We start from the raw sequence: 12,531 nt of genomic DNA, 5'->3' as shown, positions 1-12,531 counted from the left end.
CCCACCTAATCAAGGACTAATTGAGGACTCACTCATCATACTGAAGCCAATACTTCTTTAATTTCTGGATTTCTTCATTGCCTTTCACAACATTGATTACTGCCAGTGAGAGACTTGACCCACTTTATTCCTGTCATCAAGCTTGTGGCAAAATGTTCAGCACACAATAGTTTCCATGCCTTCCTCTGTTCCCTCCCCTGACTCCCAGGATCTTACAGTGTTTGTCATCACCTTCTCCTTCTTCCACCACCCAACAGTGGCCTGGCTTTCTTACAGGACTACAGAGTGACAACTACTGTGCCATGTAAACCCCCCCTTGTATTGTTTTCATCCCAATCCTTACCTGAGTCCTTCCAGTGAGGTTCTTTCAGTCCTCATTGCCCTTCATTTCATGAAAGTACTGTGCATTAATTCAGTGTTTTCCAGTGTTCCTCTCAAATGATTCTGAGTTATGGTTGCAATATTTCCTCACCAACACAACCAGTGGGGTATCCATCCCTTACCTTGAACAGTCCCTTGTGGCTTTGCCTCTGTCTATACTCATAACTACCTTCAATTTAAAGCCTGACATTTCTGCTGGGGTGATGGATTTGAAACAGAATTCACAGCCAGAAAGGAGAATCGGGACTATAATATCTGCTTGTGTTCAGAAACCAAAACTAAGCATCCTCTCTGTACAACCTTCTTACAGGTAATTTACTTCAAACAGCAAATCAGTTGTCTCCACAACTTACATCTGAACTGTTTTGTTATGCTGCCAGTAGATTATTGTGATGTAACAGCACAGCTGAGATTTAATTCCATTGTCCTTTTGAAGAGATGTCTAAAACTACAAAGAAGCAAAGTCAATGAAGAGAACAAATTACTTAAGATCTTTTGAGAATGCGGTAGAAAGACGTTTTGAGTAGGCAAAAACAATGGATGTAGGTGAGAAGAAAAGGGAGAAGGAAGCAGTACTATTTTTCTAAATTTATTCATAGAATCATAGAATTGCTTTGGTTGGAAAAAAACTCTAAGATCATCTAGTCCAGCTGTCAACCTAACACTACCATGGCCATTAAGCCATGTCCTAAAGCACCATATTTACATGTGACTCCACCACCTCTCTGGTGGCCTGTTTCAATGCCTGACCACTCTTTCAGTAGAGAAAGTTTTCCTAATATCTAATTTGAACCTCCCCTGGCAAAATCTGATGCCATTTCCTCTTGTGCTATCACTAGAGAAGAGAGACCAACACCCACCTCACTACAACATTATTCATTGCTTAGCACACAAATACAGAAATGGACAAAGGGCAAGACCTAAGTCTTCTGTTTCATGAGATGAGAGGTATATACATAAACCAACTGAAGTAACTTTTGTGATGCTTTTGAAAAGCAATGTATATGTAAATTACAGTACACCAGTGTTACAGTGCATCAGCCTTTAGAGGAAATCAGTATGCTAATTTGGGGTAGAACTGATGGCAAGAAGGAATGTTTTCTTAGAGCAATGACTGTGTTATTAATAAAAATCTTCAGTTCAATAAAGGATTCCCATACTTCAAGTGAGCAAAGGCACACTCATTCTGCAAGGGTACAAGACTGCACATTATCAGGCCAGGAACTCAGAAGTGTATTAGCAGAATACAAAGAAGTTTCTATCTTGATGCATTCTTGGTTGTGATCTCCAAGGAAGTAAAATCACTTTGTGGTACTGGTTTGATACTGACAGCACATTGACTGCAAGAGAAACTGTAGTGGTTTCATAACCAAACACTTGATAAATACCTGTAGGCTTCAGAGATTGCTCCACAGTTTCTGTTGTTCAATTCCATAGATAGAAATCTTTATTGTGACATTTCTGGTCTCAGAAATAGAAAACAACATGAAGCAGGTATCTTAAAGTCTGGAATACTCATAACCTCAAGGAATCTGCCAGTTTCTGGGGTAGATAAAGTCACTGGAAGATGGTCATGTCAACTCTTTTTCAAGTGTACCATCATGTGTTTAATCAATATAATACATTAGAAGGAAGAATGTGTGCTAGGATGACATCAAAAGATCATTGAAATGCAAGCTGTGGAATCTGGAAGCTCTGCTTAGTACTCAGCCCATTACTTTTTATCTTTATTTTTATTTTTTAATTTTTAATATATTTTTTTGGTAATCTAGGTTAGTAGCTGCTTGCATTTTCGTAATGGTGGTAAACAAAAAGCTTCACAAATCAGCCAGGCCTAAACACAAAGAGTTTATGTCTTAACCTCAGATGATGAGATACAGTATTACTTCAAGTAAGCTCATTTTATTATCTTAATAATGATGTTTGATATAACAACAATACCTCAACTCCTGCTACAACATTCACTTGGAGTTCTGAATCAAGTTTTCATGAACTGGTAAAATATATTTAATGGCAAGGTGCTTGGCATTAACTTGTGTATCTCTAGTTCTACATCTATACTTTGGACTCTTTCAGAATTGTCAGAGGCTATGAGCAGAAGTTTCAAATTGGAGGACAACAGGTAAGATTTGCTAGTATCTTTCTCTTTGGTCTGTCCATAGTGTTGAATATAAGACGGCAAGTAGACATATCACTTGCATACTACCCAGGGATTCCTCCCCATTATAGCCTTCTTCCCAGTTCACGGGATCACAGGATGTTAGGGGTTGGAAGGGACCTCTGGAGATCACCAAGTCCAACCCCTCTGCCAGAGCAGGACCATATATTCTAGTGCAGGCCACACAGAAATGCATCCAGATGGGTCTTGAAAGTCTCCAGAGAAGGAGACTCCACAACCCCTCTGGGGAGTCTGTTCCAGTGCTCTGTGACCCTTACAGTAAAAAAGTTCTTCATGTTAAGGTGAAACTTCCTGTGCTGTAGTTTGCATCCATTGCCCCTTGTCCTATCACAGTGAGAAGAGGCTGTCCCTGTCTTCTTGACACCCAGCCCTCAAATATTTATAAACATTTATTAGATTCTCTCTCAGTCTTCTCCTCTCCAGAACTAAAAAGCCCCAGGTCTCTCAGCCTTTCCTTGTAAGGCAGTGCTCCAGTCCCTTAATCATCCTCATAGCCCTCTTTTGGACTCTCTCAAGTAGATCCCTGTCCCTCCTGAACTGGGGAGCCCAGAATATTCCAGGTGAGCATTTACCACTACCACCAAGATCTGCACCTGCAGCAGCTCCACCCAGGCCCACACCCCAAGCCTCCAGGTGCACCGTAGCAGCCCTCCTACTCGTTGCAGCATAGCCCCTGTGGGCAAATGCTGCCTCCTGAGACCCTGTTGGCCCTTTTACCACATCACAACGCAGTACCTGTGCTGGTTTGGGGTTAGATTTGTCTGTTACTCAAATACATTTCTTGCACTTGAGTTTTCCAGATAAAGGTGATTCTTCAAGGTGCCAGTTGCAATTCTGTAGCAGAGCAACCCACAGCCCTAGGAGAAGAGGGCAGTATTTTATGCAGATGATCTTAGTTTCTCAGCAATCCATCTGTCTGATTTCCACATTTTTCAAATTGGCATTGGATTAATTTTCCTACATGTTTTCAACCAAATCATGTTGTGGGGTTGTTTTGATTTGTGGGTTTGTTTTGTTTTGTTTTGGTTTGGTTTTTTTCATTATTACCACTGTCCTAGACTGGCTTTAAAACAGCTGAAATCAGCAAGGTGCATTCTACCAGCCCAGAAGCTGATTTCACAAAGGGAGCAGCTTGAGGCACCACCCTTCTGCCATCACAAACATGGCTGTGTACCACTGTCCTGGTGTACCTTTGTAAAATACACTTTTCAAGAGCCCTTTTAGGTTGCTTTGTACTGCTGGTGGAAGCAGGAGAGAGTCCTCTGCTCTCAGCTTACCACTTGGTTTGCTGCCACAGTATCACCAAGGTTGGAAGAGACCTCAAAGATCATCAAGTCCAACCTGTCTCCACAGACCTCATGACTAGACCATGGCACCAAGTGCCACATCCAATCCACTCTTGATCTCCTCTAGGGATGGTAATTTTGCTCCTCACCAGCACAAGGTACTAGACAAACTCCGTAATTCCTCATACAAAAGGAGGTTTATCATGCTTGCCTCTGCAGAATAAAGAGGCAGAGATATGGAGATTCCTATACATCCCCTGCTTCTGGGAATATACCAGATAAAACACAGACTCCTGAATTTAGAAGGCAAACAAAAAAAAAATCAGTCAGGAAACCATAGGTGGGGAGTGGGGCTAAGCAGACAATCTTTGTGACATCCTACTGGACTTGGGCAAGGGCATTCCTCTCTTTCCTGTGGCCCTACAAGCCTCACTACCAAATCCAGAGGATAAGCAAAGCTTAAATGCCTATTGTTTTACTGAGAAACAGCATGCTTTTGTGTAAAATAATAAGCTCCCTTGTGCTTATGTAGGGTGTATGTAATAGATATAGCACAAAGTACCTTAGATGATTAGAAGCTACTCAAACAGATGTAAATTCAGTCAAGAAATGAGACATCTCAAAACTGATCAATGAAGGTTCTGTTCTAGAAAAGACTACATTAACTTCTGATTTGACAGAGGATCTCATCACCACTATGTTACACATTTAACTCATTTTAAGAGAAGTAGTGAACTTTTCTAAAGTCTCTTTGAAGGATTTGATCAAATAAGCTCCTAGTTCGTTGTTTGTCTCCTGAACAGCTGCATCATAGCTGCCAAAGAGTGGACTTGAAGCCTTCACATCCTCCCTATTTGCTTGTAGTAAAATGAGCTTAAGCTCCTGTGCTACACTGTCGTATTTTTGGTGATCATATTTGCAGAGACTGGCATCATCAATTGGGTAGGTGATGCCAACAGGGTAGCAGTCCCGTGGAACTGGGAACTCCACAGTTCTCAGCATTGGTAACTCACAGAGAAATGTGAAAAGGTGTTTAAGTGCTTGGGATGACAGAGGGTTTCCAACAAACTTGAATTCCTGTAGTTTCTGACAAGGGCTTAAACCTAAAATCAACATGTTGACATGAGTGTCTTGGATGTTACAGTCCTCCAGCGTAAGACTCCTGAGCACTGAAGAGGAATGCCTAAGAAGCTTAAAGAATGCTGATGGGTACATGTCAGTTAAATCATGACCACTCAGGTCCAGGGCTTCTAAGTGATTAGCATGGAAACTACTGGCTAAATAGTCCATATCAGCAAAGTTCAGTGAACAGTTAGAAACATCCAGCATCTTCAGTGGAGTTTTCAGTGGGCTGCAGAATTAAAGAGAGAAACGGTTTTAAGGCATAAACCATTGAAAAGCTACATTTCCAACAGTTCCAACAACTATCCACATTATGAATACAGTTGTCTGCAACAGCCTTCTTTTTTTGGTCCCTCCCCCCTCCCCCCCCCCCCCCCCCCCCCGCCCCCCCCCCCCCCCCCGCCGCCTGCACCTTATCTCTCTGGAGAATTAGAATCGTGTGCCAACAATGACAAGTGTATTTTCCTTCTGAAATCAGTTCCACGATTTAGCTCCTACTTTACTTGGCATTGTGTTGTTTTAACGAGGGTTAATTTGTAACAACCCGTGCGTCTATTTTGTAACCAGTTGCATTGCTTGCTGACTTAATAGCAGATCATTACTAGCACAAAAGCATTGGTGGCTGCTTCTTGTAGGAAGTTGTTACCATTCCAAAGATTTGGATCATTTCCCTTAAGGAAGGATTCGCTGCAAGATGAAATTTGAGGACTATTCTCACACTTCTGGTTTTGTTTCTAGCTCTGTTTCCACGATGTTTTTTTAGATGCCCAAGAGGTTTATCTGTTGTATTTTTACGAAGTTGCAAGGAGACCTTCTGATGAAGAAGGCTGGGAGAAGTGTACCCGAGATTATGTGGAAACATTGTAGCTGAATATAAAACTGTTTGGACAGATGGCAATCAAGACAAACACATACTAAATTTTAGTGAGACTTTTACCACAGACCTCAGCTGGATCAAGGTTAGGAAACTGTAGTTTATTTCTGTCACTATAAACAGTGTGCTATTCACAATTTCTACATCTTCCTAGCACAGTACAAGTGGAAGGTTTCTAACTCAACTTTTAAACTAAATAGTACACGAGTAATTTTAGAGTTTTGTCTGCCTTCTTGTTGTTGTTGTTAGAAGTTCTGTAAAGCATACATTTAGGTAATTTTTGTTCAAATATGGACACAGTTCACTTGCCCCTTGTTATCTTTTTTGAGAACTGCCAATTTTCCCCTGGAATTCAGCATGAATATTCATATTTAGCTTACTTTATAGCACAAAAAAGCATCAGATCTCTCTTGCCTTGAGACCCACAGACAAAACAAAGAAATGAAATCAATATCTCAAATCAAAGTCTGCTATACCCCTGAACACCCCAAAATACACTATCTGTGGAATCTTACCTATTTATCCTCGTTTTTAGAGGGCAAAACTCCACTATAGACCCTGAAAAATACTTGGAATTTGATCCAAGTCTTGCACTAAAGGTCAGCCTAAACTGACTGAGGTATAAGCTCAGGAATGTGGCAAATCACAACCATCTGGGTGTACCTTGTTCTTATCTGGTATGCAAAAGTATTCTCTCATCATACTCATCAGCTGGACTCAGAAAGACTGATAAGAACAGTCAGTTCTGAGTCTATTAGATACTCATTGGCTTCCTACCCAACAAACACTCTTTCCTAGCTTCCCGCTGCCCCTTCCCACACAGACCCTGGTATATATTCACTTCCCTTGTTCTCAGAGATCCTTGGCTAGCTGATGGCACAACGAGCTGTTCTTTGCAGTTTGGCTGAAAGTAGGATGATCAGATTACCTGAGCAGTTTCTGTATTCTTCCTGTGAGTATAGAATATGATACACTCAGCTCAGTCAGCTGCATCATTTCACCCATCTTTTCTGCAATGTTAGTAAGCACCTCTTCATCTGTGGCTGTAAACCTCCTCACATTAAACGTTCGTGCTGGCAAGGTCAAGGACATCAGCAGAGGGAAGTGCATAGTGTTGAAGAGTATTTCCAAGTGTTCCATTTCCAAGCGAACATTGTGAACTATTTCCAGTTTGCGCAGCGCTAAGGGATCGGTGAGCTTTATGATATAGAAGAATTTCTGCAAAGCCAGGTTGTCAGATCTGAATGCCACACAGCAGATCTTCAGTGGACAATAGCATTTCTTCAGCAGAGCCTGCACTACCAGCTCATAGTTCCGCTCTGTAACAAACAAGTCAATTAGCACATCGATGCTGATTTCGAAGGTATCTGGATTGCACTGTGTTTGCCGCAGGTTAACCAGTAGGTCTAAACAAATCTTAGAGATCATTTGTGTCCTGGCCCATCTACCCATTGCCTTCTTACATTCACAAAACTGCACTTCCACATCTTTTATACCTGTCAGGTCGACCACTTTCAACCTTTTCATGTAGGGAGAAGAACGGTTCAGCACATAGTCTCTCAGCCCTGTCAGACAGCTTTCCAAGCAGACTAAGCATGTTCTATGGCTCAAGTCTTCTTGGCAGTCCACAGTAGTTCCCAGAAGTTTTCTCATGTTAAGGTCAATGAGTGGCCAGTTCTCTACCAAGTCATGAATCACTTCCCCTTGCTCTAGTAAATAGCTGGCTTTAAAAAGAAGAGGAAAAAGATTATGAGCAACACCACCAAGCCTCTTCCTGGCAAACTCTGCATTTGACACGAATACTTCAGCACTAATGAATCGGAGAGACTTCATTGCTGCTCTGGACTCCTTGCCATCACAGGGACTGTCTTCTGCCTTTAACTAAAGACTTTAGTTGCTTATCACCTTCTATTTTTGTCTGCAGCTGCTGTTTGCTGCTAAAAGCAGAATGAAGTCACATGCTGATCCTCTGCTTCCTATTTTGGAGTACACTGTGGTTCTGCAGTTAACTGTGAGTCTTTCAGCCAGAGAGCATTACTTCATTTAAACCCTCATGTTTATAACAAAGCTAACTCAGCTAAGTACTGCACACTGCCCATCAGGAAGAAGAAGATCAGGGAAGCACGCATACATGACCTCTGGGACCCTCAAAACAAGAAGGATATGGACTTTATAGAGAGGGTCCAGAAGAGTTCCACAGAAATGATCAGGGGGCTGAAACACCTCTCCTACAAAGACAGGCTGAGAGAGCTGGAGTTGTATAGCCTGGAGTAGAGAAAGCTCCAGGGAGAGCTTCCAGCTTTCCAGTACCTAAATGGGGCTTACAAGAAAGCTGGGGAAAGACTGTTTACAAAGGCATGTAGCAATAGGATGAGGGGCAGTGGGTGTAAACTAGGGAAGGATAGATTTAGATTGGACATTAGGAAGAAGTTTTTTATTATGGGAATGGTGGAACACTAGAGCAGGTTGCCCAGGGAGGTGGTGAAAGCCCCATGCCTGGGGGGCATTCAAGATCAGACAACCTGATCTGGTTGGGGATGTCCCTGATAATTGCAGGGTGGTTGGACTAGATGACCTTTAAATGTCCCTTCAAACCCAAAGCATTCTATGATTCTGTGAGAATATTTCTGAATCTATGCCAGACAGAAGAGCACTCAGAATTCCATCTTACACACATAACGTGATATGTATTCCACTTTCTTCCAAGAAATATGGTATGCTGGGGATTCACATACTGATGTCAGTTGGGAAGATTTCTGAGTTGTCATAGAGGTTCTCCTAAAAACTATAGTCATAAGGTAAGACTGAGCCATTGCAATTACTGAGCTACACACTCCCTCTAATTTGCTCTTCCTGTAAGCAAAGAATAGATAAATACAGTAGAAAAGACTAGAGACTCTAGAAGAGCTCAGAGCCCTGGTGGCTAGGACACTTGCCTGTTACAGGAGACTGAGGATTAAGATAGGTTGAATAAGACAGTACAGTTAAAACTTTCTCAGAACTTCCCAGGCAAGCATCCTATTGTTACTGGTTTGAACAACAGCTGGTTTTTTCCTTTCCTATTATATGTGAAAACACATTTCCATTGTGATACAGAATGGGGAAATGTTCAAAGTCTCTCATCTTTTTCAGGCAGGAGGAAAAAAGGAAAAATATATCTCACCCCAACTGTCACAAAAGAAGAGAGGATAGTTTTTCTTTGAGTATGGTACTTGCCTGCCAGGGGAAGCAAGATTGGATAAATTTCTTACAGTGTCCTCTCATGTCTTTTGCTGTGTGACCAATGGGACAGTTAATTGGAGCATTTATATTTGCTGGAGTGATTTTTGGTTTGGTTTTGTGTTGTTGTGGGTTTTGTTTGTTTGTTTGTTTGTTTTGTTTGTTGGTTTTTTGTTGTTGTTGTTTGTTTGTTTGTTAATTTTTTTCTTTACTCAGGGGGCAACATGGTGGTCAAGGATGAGGAAAAGGCCAAAGTGTCCAATACCTTCTTTGCCTGTCTTCAGTAGTACGAACAGTTGTTCACTGGATACCCATCTGCCTGAGCTGGAAGATAGGGATGGGGAGCAGAACGAAGCCCCCCATAGTCCAACGACTGCCCCACAAGTCTTTGTGGCCAGATGGCATACACCCAGGGGTACCATGGGAGCTGGTAGAAGATCTCATCAAGTCACTTTCCATCATTTACCACCAGTCCTGGTTAAGTGGTCCCAGATGACTGGAGATTGGCAAATACATCTACAAGAAGGGCCAGAAGGAGGACACGAAGGACTACAGACCTGTCAGTCTGACCTTAGGAGCCTGGAAAGGTCATGGGAAAAGTCACTTTAGTGCTATTATCCAGCATGTTCAGGGCAACCAGATGATCAGGCCCAGTCACTGGGGGTTCATAAAGGGCAGGAACTGTTTAATGAATCTGATCTCCTTCTGCCACAAGGTGAAACACTCAATGGATGAGGGAACGGCAGTGGATGTCATGTCTCTTGATTTTAGTAAAGGCTTTGACACCGTTTCTCACAACATCCTCCTGGAGACACTAGCTGTTCCTGACTTGGATGAGTATATGCGTCTCTAGGTTAAGAAGTGTCTGGGTGGCCAGGTCCAAACACTGCTGGTTACTCTCTACAACTACCTGAAAGGAAGTTGCAAGTGAAGTGGGGGTAGGTCTCTTCTCCTTAATGTCAAGTGATAGAACAAAAAGAAATGGCCTGAAATTGTGACAGGGGAGGTTTAGTTTGGATATTAGGAAATGTTGCTTTACTGAGAGAGTGGTCAGGCATTGAGATTGGTTGCCCAGGGAGGTGGTGGTGTCACCATACCTGAAATTGTTCAAGAAATGTGTGGGCATGGCACTTTGTGACATGGTTTAATGGCCATGGTGATCTTAGGTTAATGGTTGGGCTTGATGATCTCAGAGGTCTTTTCCAACCAAAACCATTCTGTGATTCCAAAAATCCAGGATGGCTTACTAGACCAGTTTATCTTGGAACTTTTCAACCACTGCCCCAAATGTACTAGAAAAGCAGGTAAAAAGGTCAAAATATGCTGGCTAAGCAGTTCAAAAGTTGTACATATGCCTTAATCAGTAGCTGTTTGTATTGTGAAAGGCACTAGAACTCATGCAAGTTTCAAGCGCTTTGTACATTTTCCTTTTCTACTGGGATCAGTTACATGGTGCTGTTTTCAGCATTTACAAAACTGAAATAAAGATCATAATGCTGTGGCACCATCTGCTATAGATGAAAAACAAGGGAAACTACTTAACATCTTGACAAGAAGTCATGCAAAATCAGTTAAAAAAATTGTAACCAAAAGTAAAATTCAGTACATTCTGGCATTCAAGGTGTTCTAATATAGGCTTTCAGCATTCTTTTTATGGTCAGCATCACTGTACCCTATGTACCTATGAAATACAGGTCACCAAAAGGTATACAGTTATTGCTTTGGTTTCAATAAGCGTGCACCAAAATGTCTTTGCATTCGCCTTATTGACAGCTCAGGAAAGAAATTGAAAATCAGTCAGATAAAGCAATAATGGCCTCTAGTGGTGAAAGCAGCTGGGATCGTTTTAAAAGTGGAACAGGCAAGTTACACTCAGTAGTGTCTTTCAGTTTTAAACAACAGAACAGTCTAACAAAACTTAGCTGGCTAAGCTATGGGGCTCAGCTTTCATGAGCACTTAGAAAACTTTGTAGCATCCTATACTTTCCCTTTTCACACTCTCCTTTCCAGGAAACTGGAAGCTATCTCCTGGGAAGGCTTCTACAAAGGAAGAATCCTAGGATTCTACAGAGGTTGCTCAGTGATCATCTTAAAATGAGAATGAATCAAAACCCAGGAGAGAGCAAGGATTGTGAAACTCTGCTTAATATGTGATGTTTATGAGGAGATACTGTGCTGATAAGGTGAGGCAATCCTCCTGAAATTGCAGAAGTAATGCCAGCAGCCAACCCAGACACTTTGTTGTAAATAGTGTATAACTTACAGTAAATTAATCCCAAAGACACTCATTAACCAGAATTTACAACATGGCTTGCAAAACACACTAGTGTGTTGGCATCTTTTGCCTCACTACAATGTTATACCTGATCTGGGTATACCTGCATTAGCAAGGGGTGTGGATTTGATGACCTCCACAGCCCACTTCCAATCCCTACCATTCTGTGATTCTGTGATTCCACATATTGGTTTGAAAGGCAAAAGCCTGGTAACTCTTCCTATTGTGTAAGGTTACACCAGTATTGCATGGAAATAAGATGGAGAAACAGGAGCAGAACTCGGTGTGCAGTCACATTCATAAAGTGGTACATGAGGTGTCTTGCAAATTCCTTCCATTTTAGGAAATCTTCCCAGCTACTTGCAGCCCTTTGTTGAAAAGAAGCAGCGTAGAGTTAGCATATGGACCTCCAACATCCTGTGTGCTCTGCTGAGCTATGCTGTTATGGTTTAGGAATTCCAATAAATTTCATGCATTTGACCACCATTAGAAGGAGAGAAGGCGGAACACACAGTAGCTCCAGAGAAGTGTGGAGAAGAACACAAAGTACGGGCCACTCCTGTTTCTCACCAGGAAAGAACCCTTTGGGGAATGACAAAGGAGGACAATACCAAAAGCTGAAAGAAAGCAGCCAGAAGATGACAGAAGGAACTAGACTGTGAGGATTACAGGGATGAGGGAGGAACACCACTAAGATACTAGACAGAAGATGACAAATATGGTCCATTTCAACAGGAGCAGCACTTTGTCAGGGCAGGGATGAGAAAGTAAGCAAGTCTTAAGCTGTCTTGCCAGGTCTCTTCTTTTCTCTCTCCATCTCCCAGACATAAGGCAGGGCTTCTTAAGCCCGATGTCAGCTCAGTTTGGCAGCTGTATTTATTCAAGGACAAACCTGTTGAAGCACATAGATTTACAGAGCAGCGAGCTATCTACAGGCATACAGGGAATAAGGGGAGTGAGAGAGACTGGAGGTCACAATCTGGAAGTTTCCTTTTGAGTCCTCACAGGCTGAGGCATTTTTTTTAAAGGAAAGCTCACTGTGTATGGGGGATTCCTCTACCAGAAAGGAGTCAAATGGATTAAGAAGAAAAAGCTTCTTCTGCTACAAAACTTGGAACAAATCCAGAAATCACTAAAATGTTGAGAGGTGATTGTAGAGAGCAAGGAAGTATCTGACACTTCTGTCTTTATTCCT

General features: G+C 42.0%; 1 protein-coding gene across 1 annotated transcript; it reads right to left on the bottom strand.

Moving 5' to 3' along the window:
• Positions 1-4,275: 4,275 nt before the first annotated feature.
• On the bottom strand, positions 4,276-7,675 carry LRRC14B (leucine rich repeat containing 14B). The gene is made up of 2 exons (XM_054164300.1): positions 6,771-7,675; positions 4,276-5,197 (listed from the first exon to the last, which is right to left on the bottom strand). Exons 1-2 carry the CDS (start codon positions 7,673-7,675, stop codon positions 4,555-4,557), a joined length of 1,548 nt encoding a protein of 515 aa, XP_054020275.1. The 3' UTR covers positions 4,276-4,554.
• Positions 7,676-12,531: the final 4,856 nt, after the last annotated feature.

Source organism: Dryobates pubescens, chromosome 9 (genome assembly GCF_014839835.1).
Source record: "Dryobates pubescens isolate bDryPub1 chromosome 9, bDryPub1.pri, whole genome shotgun sequence".
Taxonomy (NCBI): Eukaryota; Metazoa; Chordata; class Aves; order Piciformes; family Picidae; genus Dryobates; species Dryobates pubescens.
The sequence above is the reverse complement of the archived record's forward strand: the minus strand, read 5'-3'. Positions and strand labels throughout refer to the sequence as shown.